Below are 15,016 nucleotides of genomic sequence, written 5' to 3' on the forward strand. Positions count from 1 at the left end.
TTATCCCCCCCCATCCCACTGGTGGAAAATGAACCAGCCTGGCTCTGTGGTTCTTAGTTGCCACTCAGGGTTAAATCACAACGTTACCTCACAACTCAAGAGCGGATATCTGGAAAGCTAATCAATATGACCAAGCATGCATTTAAGCCCTAACCAGGGATACTACGTTCATTTTGAGCATGGGCACACAACTCTGATGGTTTTAATTTGCATGAATCAGACTACCTTCAATCTCCACCAAGGGCTCCTGAGTGAAATCTTGGAAGAATTTGTAGAAGAACTGGCTACAGGCAGCAAGAACAGCCTTATGAGCTTTGAAATGGTGACCTACAAAAAGAGACAAAAAATTTGGTTTAGAATAACACCTTCTTTGCAGAATAAGTGCAGACACAGAGATGAGGACAGCTGCAGAATCACCCAGTCTACAAATCAGCAGGACATAGTCACTTACCATGTCTTCTTGTAACATGGGATACCACTGCAGCTAGTCTGTCCCATCTTATGCAGATCCTGGCTGACATCAGTGACCTTGTTGAAGCTCTGCAATTCAATCAGCTGAAGGACTCTTTATAAAAGAGTTTCTCTTTTCAAATATTTAAGTCGTGGGAAATTCCTGTTCAATTTTTTCCTGTGTGTCTTGGGCTCAGCTCTCAGATTTTACCCAAGCTTGTCACGGTTTGACACTGGCCAAACACCAGGCACCCATGAAAGCTGTTTGCTTTTCTCTTGCTCTCAGTTGGGCAGAGGAGAGGGAAAAAAATTAAGAAAGGGCTCATGAGTTGAGATGATGTATTGGTTTTGCACAGCCTAGTTTTTGGTAGCAAGAGGGCCACAGGGGTGGCTCCTGTGGGAAGTTGCTGGAAGCTTACACCATGTCCAGCACAGCCAATCCCTGATAGCTCTGAAGATGGACATGCTGCTGGCCAAACCTGGGCCAATTAGAGAGGTTGGTAACACCTCTGTGATGACATATTTAAGAAGAAAATCAAAGTAAAGTCACACAGTTTTTCTTCTAGTCAGAGGAAGAGGTGAGAATATGTGAAGGAAAACAACATGGTGACACTAAGGTCAGTGGAGAAGAATGGGGAGGAGGTGCTCCAGGCACCAGAGCTGAGATTCCTCTGCAGGCTGGGGTGAGTACCATGGTGAAGCAGGTTGCCACCCTGCAGCCCATGGGCATCCATGGGGGATGCAGAGATCCACCCACAGCCTGTGGGGGAGGTGTTCACACCAGAGCAAGTGGATGCCTGGAGGAGCCTGTGATGCAGTGGGAGACCCGGTGGAGAGAGTGGGACCCTGTTTCCAGGGTGGAGCAGCCTGTCCTTGGAGGACTGCACCCTGTGGAAAGAGTGACCCATGTCGCAGCAGTTTTGGGAGGACTGTTTGCCTATGGGGGGAATTCACATTGCAGCAGGTGCGGCAGGACTGCTGCTCGCGAGAGTGGACCCACGCTGGAGAAGTTAATGGAGAACTGTCTCTCATGGGAGGGACACCATGGTCTCACAGGGGAAGGACTCCTCTCCCAGAGCAGCGGGAGAAAGTCTCTGTGATGAACTGACCCAAAAACCCCCATGCCCTGTCTCCCTGCATTGTCGGTGGGAAGGAGGAAGGGGCTGGGGGAAAAAAGGTGTTTTAAGGGCTTATTTTACTTCTCATTATCCTCCTCTGATTCTGTTAGCAATAAATTCATTTTGTACCTCTTAGCTGAGCCTGTTTTGCCCTTGAAGTGTTTTTCTCCTGGTCCTTATCTCAACACATGAACCCGTTGCTAGTTTTTTTTTTCTCTCCTCTGCTCAGCTGTAGCAGTGATGAGTGAGTAGCTTTTGTGGGTGCCTGGCATTGGGCCAGCGTCAAACCATGACAGATGAGGACAGGGAGAAATCATTCCAAGGGCAAAACAGGTTAAAATTAAAAAGTATAAGGTAAATTTATAGAGTCAGAGGATAATGAGAATTATAAAAAGACTTTGAAAAACCTTTTTTTTCCTCCCAGCCCCTCCATCCTTCCCACCAAAAATGCAGGGAGACAGGGCATGAGGTTTTAGTCAGTTCACCACCCAAGTTCTTTTTCTGTTCGCTTGGGGAGAGAAGTCTTTCCTCTGCTATACTGTGGCATCCCTCCCACTGGAGACAGTTCTCTGTGAACTTCTCCAGCTTGGCTCCAATCTCACAAGCAGCAGTCCTGCCAAAATTGCTGCAATGTGAGGCCCTGCCACGGACAGTCTTCCCAAAACTGTGGCATAGGTCACTCATCCATGGGGTTCAGTCCTCTAAGGATAGTCTGCTCTAGTTTGGAAGCAAGAGCCCTCTCTCTCTCTCTATCTCTGGAAGCAGTGGCCCTCTCTCTCTATTCAGGTCTCCCACCAGAACACAGCTTTCTCCAGCATCCACCTGCTCCAGCGTGAGTACTTTTTTCATGGCCTTTGAGTGTATCTCTGTATCCCCCGTGGACTTCATGGGCTGCAGGGGGACAGCTTACTTTATCATAGTCCTCACCATGGCCTGCAGAGGAATCTCGGCTCCAGCACATGGAGCATCTCCTCCCTCTCTTTTTCCACTGACCTTGGTGCCGCCATGTTGTTTTCCCCTCACACGTCCTCACTTCTTCCTCTTCTCTGACTAGAAGAAAAACTGCTGTCCGTAAGTACCATTGCCAAAAAGTTCCACCAACTCAAAGATTCCTGAAGGATCCCCCAGTGCCAAAAGGTCGATCTCGTTTAGGTTCCGCATCGGGAAGTCACTCACCATGTTTGTGACCAGGCGGCCCCACTGCCACCACACGGGCAGTGGCAGCCATCACAGCACTGGCGCTATTTAATTATTCTCTTCATGTGGGGTGCTGGGAAGGAGAAGCGACTGCCACCATCCCTGCCCTTATGCCCGTAGCGCAGCTAGCTACAGGGCAGTCAGCTAGGGGTGGCCAGGTGGGCAAGGCTCACCACAGGCTGCACCAAGATGGCCGTGGCACCTTGCCACCCCTGGAAAAACTGTGCATGCACTGTTTTGATTTTCTTTGTAAATATGTAATCACAGAGGCATTACCAACCTCTCTAATTGGACCGGCAGCATATGTCCATCTGTCCATCTTCAGAGCCATCAGAAATGGGCTCTGTCAGACATGGTGGATGCTTCTAACAGCTTCTAGCAGCTTCTCACAGAAGCTACTTCAGTGGCCCTCCTCCACTACCAAAAATTAGGCCATGCCAAGTCAACACAAAGCTCTCCTAGGATTTTGCTGCTCTTACATATGGATGTATTTAATCATCATTTATGCCAGCATAAAGATCCCTGCAGAACAAAATTGGTTTAGCTCTGTTCTTCCTGTTTTCCAGACTGCGTATTCCCATCACAGTGTTGCCTTTTCCCTGGTGCAGGCATGAACATCCAGAAGGCTCCGTGGGACAGAGGTAAGAGAACCAACATGTATTAGAACTACACAGCTGCACAAGTGTTGGGGGTTGAGTGTTTTCTGTTACTGTGTCAATTGAAAGAATTTTTCCCATTATCATGCCAATGGAGCTGGCCGGGCTACACCCAGGATATCTGATGAGTCCAGACAAAAGGGGGTGGGTGGAAACGGCTCCCGGAGGGGCCTCTGAGGCTTCCAGGAGGGCACTCGCGTTTCCTGCGAGCTGGGAGGAGGACGCCTGGGATCTTCAGCCCACGCAGCCGGAGCACAGGAGAGCCAGACCCTCTGTGATCACCTGCCCTGCATCTGCCCCGTTCCAGCCTCCTGCCTCTGCGGACACAGCTGATCACCCAGACACACACGGTGAGCGAGGAGCCGCCGCTCCAGCCCGTTCCCACCCGAGACCAGCGTGGCCGCTGCCGCCCCTCCCCCCTCCTTCCTACCTCCGTTCCCGTCTGCCCTTCAGCAAATCCGGGCTCTGGACTAAGCACAGAGACAGCGTGCTTGCATCTAAAGGGACTGACACCGAGTTACCTATTTCGTTCTGTTAGCAATATTAACTGTTATTGTTTTCTGTTTGTACAGTTAGATATATTAGTAAAAGAGCTGTTATTCCCACCCCCTTATCTCTGCCTCAGAGTCCTTGATTCAAACAATTATAATACTTGGGGGGGAGCGGAACCAAAGTCTCTATCCCAAAGGGAAACTTCTGCCCATACTGGCAGACACCTGTCCTTTCAAACCAGGACAGATTTTGGTTCCCAACGTGCAGCAGAGGGCACTGAGTTGAGAGTTAAGACAGGAATAACAGCTCTCTTAAGTGGCAATATGTTGTCTGGTTTAATCTGGTTTGTGTTCCATGTGGTCACAGCCATCTCCCTCTCATTTGCAAGCCCTTATTTGAATTTGGGCCCCCTCACCAAAGTTACTGTAGCTATTATCCGATTCATTTGGTGGATTGATTATGTCAGGAATTCATGAGTTTTTAATTTTTTCTGGGAAGCGATTGCATGGATCCGGAGCTACCGTACTCTAACTGCGTGTTTCTGGGGCTATTTCAGTAATGGTACTTACTGTGAGATAACGAGTGCAAGGGAAATTTTCTCCCAACCCATCACCCAGTTTTTTGAGGCTACCCCACCAGTTCTCAAGGATTTCAGATCTGCTTTAATTGCTAGTGTTATTAATCAGTGGCTGGTGTTGCTGATAGGCCTGTTCTACTTAGCATTCAGAAGCAAGGGAATATTGGCTTGGATGACAACTCTGGTACCTGCCCCAGGGACTAGGGATGTTGGCCCAGAACCTGCCTCTGCCCCAGGGACTAGAGATGCTGCCCCAGAACCTGCCTCTGCCCCAGGGACTAGGGATGCTGCCCCAGAGCCTAACCCTGCCCCACAGCCCACCACAGAAATGAGCCACCCACAGTGGGTGGGGGCTCTAGTGAAGGATATAGGCCAAATACTGAAAGAGCAGAGTCAGATGTTGAAGGAGCATAGCCAGATGATGAAGGAGTATTTTTCTCCAGCTGGTGAGAAACCCTCCCCCTGCCCTAAAGAGGGAGAGTCAGATGATGCTGCAGTGAAACCCGTAGATGTTACATCTGTCCAGGTTCCAGCTGGATCACAGGAGCAGCCACAGCCAGCAGCAGTTGCTCCTGTGGAAACTAGGAAATCTAAGATTAAAACGAGGCACTTAGATAATGGGGATCAGCAAGGAGGGTCCTCACAACCAGCAAGGGAGCCAGAGGTTGAGATTGTCACCGAGTCCCTCTCATACGATAGTCTCCGTAACCTGCGTAAAGACATTGCACAGCGGGGCCGTGAGCCCTTTACAACTTGGTTACTCCGGGTCTGGGACCTTACGGGAACAGGTGTTCAACTGGATGGAACTGAGGCCAGGAATTTGGGATCCTTGGCCCAGGATTCAGGTGTGGACCGGATATTCGTAAGGGAGCAAGGCCTCCTTTCCCTCTGGGACCGGCTTTTAATCAGAGTGAGAGAGAAGTTTGTCCACAGAGAGAGAATGCAGGAGCACCACCATAGGATGTGCTGGAAGACCCTTGAGGAAGGGATCCAGCAGCTGAGAGAGACAGCAGTATTAGAGGTACTCTTTGGGAGGGATGGACAGCATGACAATGACCCTGACAAGGTCAAGTGCACAGGGCAGATGTTATGGAATCTGGCAACCTTGGATCCATCTCAATATACCACCTACATAGCAATAATTAATGTCGATAACAATCCAGAGACAGTGTGTTCTGTTGCCAACAAACTCAGAAATTTTGAGAGCATGATGAATGGCCCAATGCAGGCTAATGTCTCTGCCGTGGCCAGGGACCTCCAACAGGTCGAAGATAGGATGAGGGATATGAGGGAGGAGATGATGGAGAAAACTGAGGAGGTGAGGAAGATCAGCGTAGCACCAGTACGAGTCACAGGCCCCCAAGTCAGAGCTTCACGTCCCCCAGCTAGGGAGAGAGGGTACACCTCACGAGCTGACCTGTGGTTTTTCCTGCGAGACCATGGGGAAGACATGGGAAAATGGGATGGGAAACCCACTTCTGTCCTGGCAGCACGGGTGCGTCAGCTCAGGGAGAGAAATGCTAACCGAGGGAGCCGCACTAAAATGAAGGTAGCCTCAACCTCCCACAAGCAAGGTGCAGGGTATTACAGCAAGGAGGATGTTCTGTCAGATCCCCTGGAAGGAACCTCCACTATGTATGCCCAGGAAAGAAATAATAACCAGGGCTAGAGGGGCCCTGCCTCTAGCCAGGGAGAGGCATGGGATGACAGGATCTATTGGATAGTGTGGGTGCGATGGCCTGGCACGTCAAAGCCACAGAAACATAAAGTGTTAGTTGATACTGGTTCACAATGCACCCTGATACCATCAGAACATGTGGGGAAGGTACCTGTTTCCATTGTTGGGGCGACGGGGGAATCACAGGAATTCACTTTGCTGGAAGCTGAGATTAGCCTGACAGGGAAGGGGTGGCAGAAACATCCAATTGTAACTGGCCCAGGGGCACCGTGCATTCTGGGCGTAGACTTCCTCAGGAATGGCTACTACAAAGACCCAAAGGGGTTCAGGTGGGCTTTTGGAATAGTTACTGTAGAGACAGAGAGCATTAAGCAGTTGAACACCTTGCCTGGACTGTCAGAAAACCCCTCTGCAGTAGGACTCCTGAAAGTGACTGAGCAACAGGTGCCAATTGCCACCATGACAGTGCACCGCCGGCAGTACCGGACAAATCGAGATGCTGTGATCCCCATCCACAAGATGATCCGTGATCTAGAGAGCCAAGGGGTGGTCAGCAAGAGCCACTCACCCTTCAACAGTCCAATCTGGCCTGTGCAGAAACCTGATGGAGAATGGAGACTGACTGTGGACTATCGGGCATTGAATGAAGTGACTCCACCGCTGAGCGCTGCCGTGCCAAACATGCTGGAACTCCAGTACGAGCTGGAGTCCAAGGCAGCAAGGTGGTATGCCACCATTGACATTGCAAATGCATTCTTCTCCATTTCTTTGGCAGCAGAGTGCAGGCCTCAGTTTGCTTTCACCTGGAGGGGCGTGCAGTACACCTGGAACCGACTGCTCCAGGGGTGGAACCACAGCCCCACCATCTGCCACGGACTGATCCAGGCTGCACTGGAGAGGGGTGAGGCTCCAGAACATTTGCAGTACATCGATGACATCATTGTGTGGGGGAACACAGCAATGGAGGTGTTTGAGAAAGGAGAGAAGATAATCCAGATTTTGCTGGGAGCCGGTTTCGCCATTAAAAAGAGAAAAGTCAAAGGACCTGCCCGAGAGATCCAGTTCCTGGGAGTGAAGTGGCAGGATGGACGGCGCCAGATCCCCACTGAGGTCATCAATAAGATCACTGCAATGTCCCCACCAACAAGCAAGAAGGAGACACAAGCTTTTCTAGGTGCTATCGGCTTTTGGAGAATGCACATACCTGAGTACAGCGAGATTGTGAGCCCTCTCTACCAGGTCACTCGCAAGAAGAACGATTTCCACTGGGGCCCTGAACAACAGCAAGCCTTTGCCCAGATCAAACAGGAAATCGCTCATGCAGTGGCCCTTGGCCCAGTCAGGACAGGACCAGAGGTAAAGAATGTGCTCTACTCTGCAGCTGGGAACCATGGTCTGTCCTGAAGCCTTTGGCAAAAGGTGCCTGGCGAGACCCAAGGCCGACCCTGGGATTCTGGAGCAGAAGCTACAAAGGATCTGAAGCCAAATACACTCCCACAGAGAAGGAAATCTTGGCTGCCTATGAGGGAGTTCAAGCTGCCTCAGAGGTGATTGGCACAGAAGCACAGCTTCTCCTGGCACCCCGACTGCCAGTGCTGGGGTGGATGTTCAAAGGAAAGGTTCCCTCTACCCACCACGCCACCGACGCCACATGGAGCAAGTGGATTGCCCTCATCACGCAGCGCGCCCGTATTGGTAACCCAAATCGCCCTGGGATTTTGGAGATAATTACAAACTGGCCAGAAGGTGAAGATTTTGGTCTCGCTGATGAAGAGGAGCAGAAGCAAGTGACCCGGGCTGAAGAAGCTCCACCGTACAACCAGCTGCCAGCAGATGAAACACGCTACGCCCTTTTCACCGACGGTTCCTGCCGCATTGTGGGGATGAACCGGAAGTGGAAAGCTGCCGTATGGAGCCCCACACGACAGGTTGCACAAGCTACCGAAGGAGAAGGTGGATCGAGTCAACTTGCTGAACTCAAAGCTGTTCAGCTGGCCTTGGACATTGCTGAGAGAGAGAAATGGCCAAAGCTCTACCTTTACACTGATTCGTGGATGGTAGCCAATGCTCTGTGGGGTTGGCTGGAAAGGTCGAAAAAGGCTGACTGGCAACGTAGAGGAAAACTAATCTGGGCTGCTGATGAGTGGAAAGACATTGCCACTCGGGTAGAGAAGCTCCCCGTGAAAGTCCGTCATGTGGATGCCCATGTTCCCAAGAGTCGGGCTAATGAAGAACACAGGCACAACAAGCAGGTAGATCAGGCTGCACAGATAGAGGTGTCAAAGATAGAGTTAGATTGGGAACACAAGGGAGAATTGTTCCTGGCTCGATGGGTCCAGGATGCCTCAGGTCATCTGGGCAGAGACGCCACTTATAAGTGGGCATGAGACCAAGGGGTGGATCTAACCATGGACAGCATCTCTCAGGTTATTCATGACTGTGACACGTGCGCTGCCATCAAACAGGCCAAGCGGGTGAAGCCCCTCTGGTATGGGGGGCGATGGTCCAAATGTAAGTATGGAGAGGCCTGGCAGATTGACTATATCACACTGCCTCAGACCCGCCAAGGCAAGCGCTACGTGCTGACCATGGTAGAAGCCACCACCGGATGGTTGGAGACCTACCCTATGCCCCATGCCACTGCTCAGAACACCATCCTGGGCCTGGAAAAACAAGTCCTCTGGAGGCATGGTACCCCTGAAAGAATTGAGTCAGACAATGGGAGTCATTTCAAAAATAGCCTTATAAACACCTGGGCTAAAGAACACAGCATCGAGTGGGTGTACCATATTCCCTACCATGCACCAGCCGCTGGGAAAGTCGAATGGTGCAATGGTCTGCTTAAAACCACCTTAAAGGCACTTGGTGGGGGGACTTTCAAGAACTGGGAGATCAATCTACCAAAGGCCACATGGTTAGTGAATACCCGAGGTTCCACTAACCCAGCAGGCCCTGCCCAATTTGAGCCCCTGGGAGCACCAGATGGAGATAAGGTTCCAGTGGTACACCTGAGAGGCATGTTAGGATAAACTGTCTGGGTGAACTCTGCTTCCAGCAAAGACAATCCTGTTCGTGGGGTGGTTTTCGCTCAAGGACCAGGTTGCACTTGGTGGGTGATGCAAAAGGATGGAGAGACCTGATGCATACCCCAAGAGGACCTTGTTCTAGGGTGAACTACCTATGATACTGTGCCTGTAACTGCATGCATGTATATAATTTCAAGTTTTCAAAATGATGTAGCATGTTGGCATGGAAAAAATTCGGGGTGGATAATGTTGGGGGTTGAGTGTTTTTCTGTTACTGTGTCAATTGAAAGAATTTTTCCCATTATCATGCCAATGGAGCTGGCCGGGTTACACCCAGGGTCCCTGATGGCTCCAGACAAAAGGGGTGGGTGGGAACGGCTCCCGGAGGGGCCTCTGAGGCTTCCAGGAGGGCACTCGCGTTTCCTGCGAGCTGGGAGGAGGACGCCTGGGATCGTTCAGCCACGTGGCCGAGCACAGCAGAGCCAGACCCTCTGCGATCACCTGCCCTGCATCTGCCCCGTTCCAGCCTCCTGCCTCTGCAGAAGCAAGAAGGCGACTTTATTTCAAGCTGGTTTTTCTTATTTTTTTTTTTCTTTTTAAATAATCAACCAATACTTGTACAAGTTCAGCCCCTTGTTCGGATGGGGCTCCCTACTCTCCTCTACTCTGCTCTCATGAAACCCCACCCAGAGCACTGCATTCAGGTCTGCAGTCCTCAGCACAAGAATAATATGGACTTGTTATAGTGGATCCAGAGGCCACAAAGATGCTCACAGGGCTGAAACACCTCTCCTATGAAGACAGGCAGAGAGAGTTGGAGCTGTTCATCCTGGAGAAGAAAATGCTCTGAGGAGACCTTAGAGCACCTTCCAGTGCCTAAAGGGGGCTTAAAAAAAAAGAGTGACTTTTTACATGGGCAGATGGTGATAGGACAAGTGGGAATGGTTTTAAACTAAAAGAGGGGAGATTTAGATTAGATGTTAGCAAGAAATTCTTCCCTGTAAGGGTAGTTATGCCCTGGCACAGGTTGACCAGAGAAGCTGTGCCTGCCCCATCCCTGAAGTGTTCAAGGTCAGGTTGGATGGGGCTTGAAGCAACCTAGTCTAATGGAAGGTGTGCCTGCCCATTGCAGGGGGTTAGAACCAGATGAGCTTTAAGGTCCCTTTCAGCCCAGGCCATTCTGGGATTCTATAAAAAGCAGAAACAAAATTATTAATCTCTGCTGGAGACTGTTCAGCCCAAGATTAATAACTGAAACTCTGCAAGCAACTCACACACCAATACAGAGCCAAGAATGTTAGCAGCCAAGTTTGACAGTTGATCTGTGACAAACCAAACAGCTTCCCAGCATAGCTTTCAGAATTCTCTGGGTACCAACTGGTTCTCAGGTGTATACATACCATCAACAATCAGCGTGATGTCTGTAAACTGGTCCTGCTCACGTTGTTCATTCAGTCTATCCAAAATAACTTTATAGTGTTCAGGGAATTCCTGGATACATTCCATAATTTCTTCGGCTTCCATGGCAAAAGGATTAGTCTGCAAAAGATGTGGTAGGACAGTAAGAATACTGTGCCACTTAGAAAGTACTATGCACAGTCAGCTTATTATACAGACATGAACTAACTAGCACTTTTCAGAGACTACATAACCAATGGAAACATCAAACTGTCTTGGTAACAGATTTACCTGATTTTAGCTGTCAGGTAGGAAACATGAGGGTTAATGAAGTATGGCCTTATTTATACACAGTTTATAAACAGGTTTTTTCACTTTCCTCCAAGAAATTATTTTTGGTGGGGGGAGTGCCAAGACCTGCCTTCTTCAGAGGAGAAAATTATTGAATGTTTCCCCCTAACTTGTCTCAAACTGAGACAGCATGAAGGAACAGTCAAAGTTGGTAAATGCATTTCTTTATTCTACAAATTCAGAAAGGACCCACCTCCCTCAAAGCAAATACTGCAGGAGCGTAACATCTCCACAGCTAAATATTCTCCATCTTGGCAACAACATAATGTCCGAATCTTTATAGTTACTTCTTGCAATTCTACCAATCCTCTTTGTGAAAGAATGGTTCTAAAATTTTTCATACTTAAGTCACATTTTGTATCTAGTAAACGCAAGATGTTTACTTCCTTTAAATAAGCATGTAATACAACAGCACTTTTCAGCTTCTGGGTACACAGGAGTTGCCAGGGATTTAACATGTTGTCACACCCAGGAACACAGAGCTTCTTATTTACCCAGGCTTCTTACACTTCTCCCCCTACAAGGTGAAACATTCTTTGCCAACTTTTGAGACATATTGGCTTGTAATCTCATGGCTCTTCCTCTCTTACTTATACAACAAACAGCTGGAGGTGGGAGTTGCAAAGATCCTCAAACTTGAAAAAGTTTAGCAGAAGTCTGTGCCTGTGGATGAGACACAGAGGGTGTGCTGCTGATGCAAAAAAATCTCTGTAGAGAGTTCAAATACTTTAATGAAAGCATTTTACAAATTAATTCTGGGCAAAATTACTTCAGATCTGTGCAGCAGCACTCATCCTCAACTTCCACATTCACATGGCTCACACTGAGAATGCCATAGAAAAAGCAAAGACATTTCACAGTCACATTAATGCAGAAACCTTGTTTCTTGTCATAGTCTAACTCGCTTTGAAGACCATATGGTTTTTGAGAGAAGATGGTCATTAGGCTTGAATTACTTTTATAGTGAAGGGTATGTCAAATTCCTTTATTTTTGTATTTAGTATGGACAAAAGCAAGAAAGTTAGGAGAGCTGCTAGTATCAAAACAAACATTGAATACAGAGATGGAAAATTAAGGTGTGGCTAAGAAGCAATTTTCTTTAGAGTGCTAGAAGGAAATAGATAGCAAGTGTTCCCTAACTTGTGCAGATTTTTTGTATGTGGTTGGAATTGAAAAGTCCTGAGCTGATGCCACCATGCTTGCTAAAACACCTGAGCAGATGTGTAAATTCTACCTTGCTTCCAACAAACATACTGAAGAAGAATTACCAGGTTATGATAAAAGTAGTTATTATCTTATAACTTAGAGACATCAGGTAAAGGAAATTTTGGGATTTCCATTTTTACCACAAAACACACTCTTTCTTGCATTTCAGAAAAACTGTCTCACGGAGAAATTATTTTGCCAAGAGGAGGAAAAGAGCAGAAGCAACTGCTTATGGAAGTCTAGTTCTATCTGCTATCACTGCTTTGCCAAGCAGATGCTGAAATACATATCAGGATCTTGTGAGGGGAAGAGAGAAAGTGAGGTTGAAGGAAAAGAATGCTGCTGCCTTCACCTCATCTGTAATGATGGGTCTAAGACTGATGATCAGCATCTTTCTTCCATCCATCATTCCATAAAGTTTAACGTAGAAAATTTTCAGCCGTTTACTTCACTGTTTAATTTTTCTTGCCAACTTTTGACATATTGTACATTGATAGATGACTTGCAGTTACAAGCGCAATTCCCTAAAAGTTAAACCAAACAAAATTTCAACCTCAAATCTCATTTCCACCTACCCAGAATTTGCTTCCAAATTGTGTTTATAGGGAGATCTTATACCCTCAAAATAACAGAGCAAGCCCCCCAATCCAAGAAATTTTAAAAAGTTTCAGTCTCTCAGAACACTAAAAATCACAAATAAAACACTAACTTATGATAATTTATTGTCCTGAATTATCATAAGACTAGTAAAAAGAAAGTGAATTTATCACCCATTTCAATACAGTTGCAGCATTCATTGAATCTTCTCATTTTAAACTCAGTGGTATTGCAGAAGAAAGCCCAACAGAACAGCCTATGTTCAATGAAAGCATGACTACTTTGGAGTAAGAAGTGAAATGCAGTCCTCAGAGAAAAAACAAGATGCCAAGGAAGGCAGACAGAAGTGATCCAAGTTGACACATATGCAGGCTCATTTATGAGTGATGAAAACTGGATTAATTCAGTTATTTACCTGGATTTTTCAGTAGACCTAGTTGACTACTGACTTAACCTTATCAACTTCTGACACTAGATGCATTTCACAATATGCACACAATTAGCATTTTTTTCTTATAAATCTACCTCAATAGAGCCATCTTATTACTTCCACACCCCTGGACTCAGGAACTCCTCTTATTTCAGGCACAATATATTTGTTTTCTTTGTCTATATGTATTGTACACGAATGCAGGCAGGCAAAGCAGACAACACAGAACAGCACTGAACACTGGCCAAACCCCTGCCGTCTCACTGTAGCCACATCAGGAAAGGAGAATAGTGGGTAACTGCAGTAGTTGCTTCAAAATAATAGACACGAGAATTTCTTGTGCACTTTTCTATTTATTTTTCTTCAAAGATAGCAATCACGGAGCAAAGACACGAGCCAGCCCATCAGTTCCCTCTCAATCACATATAAGGCCTCGCTATCGCTAAGACAGAGGCGACCAAGGCATCCTGAGAAGCAGGACAGGGCCTACATTGGGGTGTCGCAGTTCCACGAGGCAGGAGAGGCCTCACGTTGTCCATAGCAGCTGAGGACGGAACTGCGACCCGCCGCCAAAACCCCTTGTAGTTCCCGCCGGCTCGAGTCTGCGCGGAACTCTCGAAAGCGAGGCCGAGGCCCAGCCCTGTCAAAGCCCCTCATAGCCCCGCGGACAGCCGCAGCCCCACTGGCGGGCGCTGACAGTAGACTGCGGCAAACCCCGCCAATCGTAAGGCGGCAGCAGAGCCCGCCTCAGGCGGAGAAGCAAATGTGCGTCCGCCGAGTCTCAGAAGCGGCAGAAGGCCTAATCAGCGCTAAGTGCCTGCTGAACACGGACACGGGCACGGGCATTCCGAGAGAGGTGTGCGCAACTGCCGGCAGGCGCAAGTATACCACAAGGGCGCCCCTGAGGAAGGGACCCAAGTAGTGCCGGCCCGAACCATACGTTTAGCATACCACCACCTCATTAGTCGTTATTACGTCATCAAAGGGCGCATTAAATCGATTCTTTTTCAATTCCCGGCCGGGTCACACTCTGGAGGCAGTTCTGCTGGGTAACTCACCGTGAGGAGCCCCTCACCCTGCCGCGCTCGCTCTGCTGTTAACGCTTCCTGCTCCCCTGCACGTTGAAAAGCGGGACAGGCGCCGGCCAATCGCTACTCGCATTCCCAGCCTGCACAGCGTGCGGAAGTGACGATTAGGGTCACCTTTCAAATGGCAGGGTGCACCGGTAGTGAGGGGTGTGGTTCCACTACTTGAAGCATTCTGAGAGTTGCAGTCTGGGATTTGTGCGTGTCAGCACCGTATGACTGCGGGTGGGGAATAGCCGTTGGGGGTGGGTGACGATGCCATGAGGCGCCGCAGCCGGCCGGGTTGGACCTGGGAACGGCGAGGGGAGGGGACGGGGGGGGGCTACTTCCCCTAGGATTGGCTCGCCTCCTTGCCGCTAGCTCTCTCCGCAGGGGAGCAGGTAGTGCCCACGCGGGGTGGGGTAGCTGCAGGAACTAGCGGCTCCGACGGTTATTTCACGCAGTCCCGGTCCTGAGCTGTGATGAGAGTCCTAGCGCCGGCGGGTGGCCATTGCGCCTAGCAGGACGGTTGGCTGTGGGGGGGGGGCATTGACTGTTTCACCCCTGGGAGAAACACAGATGCCTTCTGAACATTAAAGAAAAATACAGTTTAATTCATCATTAGGATAAGATTAAACATAGTTGTTTTTTTTCCCGAGACTTAAAGTCTCTACGTGTAATAAACGGAGCGGGGCCAAAGCCTTTATTAAATAGCAGCTCTTTTATTGAAAAATTGGGGGGGGGGGGTCGCCAGGGACCGACACCTGCTGCTGCTT

At 48.8% G+C, this 15,016-nt stretch overlaps 1 protein-coding gene and 1 long non-coding RNA gene across 2 annotated transcripts in view; one reads left to right on the forward strand and one right to left on the reverse strand.

Moving 5' to 3' along the window:
* Positions 1 to 14,269, reverse strand: part of LOC306814077 (zinc finger protein 131-like) — a 40,134-nt gene extending 25,865 nt beyond the window's left edge. The window contains 3 exon segments of the mRNA XM_079329791.1: positions 226 to 327; positions 10,595 to 10,733; positions 14,235 to 14,269. Of these exon segments, the coding sequence (XP_079185917.1) occupies positions 226 to 327; positions 10,595 to 10,718 (226 nt within the window). The 5' untranslated portion in view covers positions 10,719 to 10,733; positions 14,235 to 14,269.
* Positions 1 to 15,016, forward strand: part of LOC306814083 — a 432,110-nt gene that overhangs the window by 109,414 nt on the left and 307,680 nt on the right. The gene's annotated exons all lie outside the window — the stretch shown is intronic.

This window comes from Erithacus rubecula (genome assembly GCF_903797595.1).
Source record: "Erithacus rubecula genome assembly, contig: SUPER_W_unloc_1, whole genome shotgun sequence".
Lineage (NCBI taxonomy): Eukaryota > Metazoa > Chordata > Aves > Passeriformes > Muscicapidae > Erithacus > Erithacus rubecula.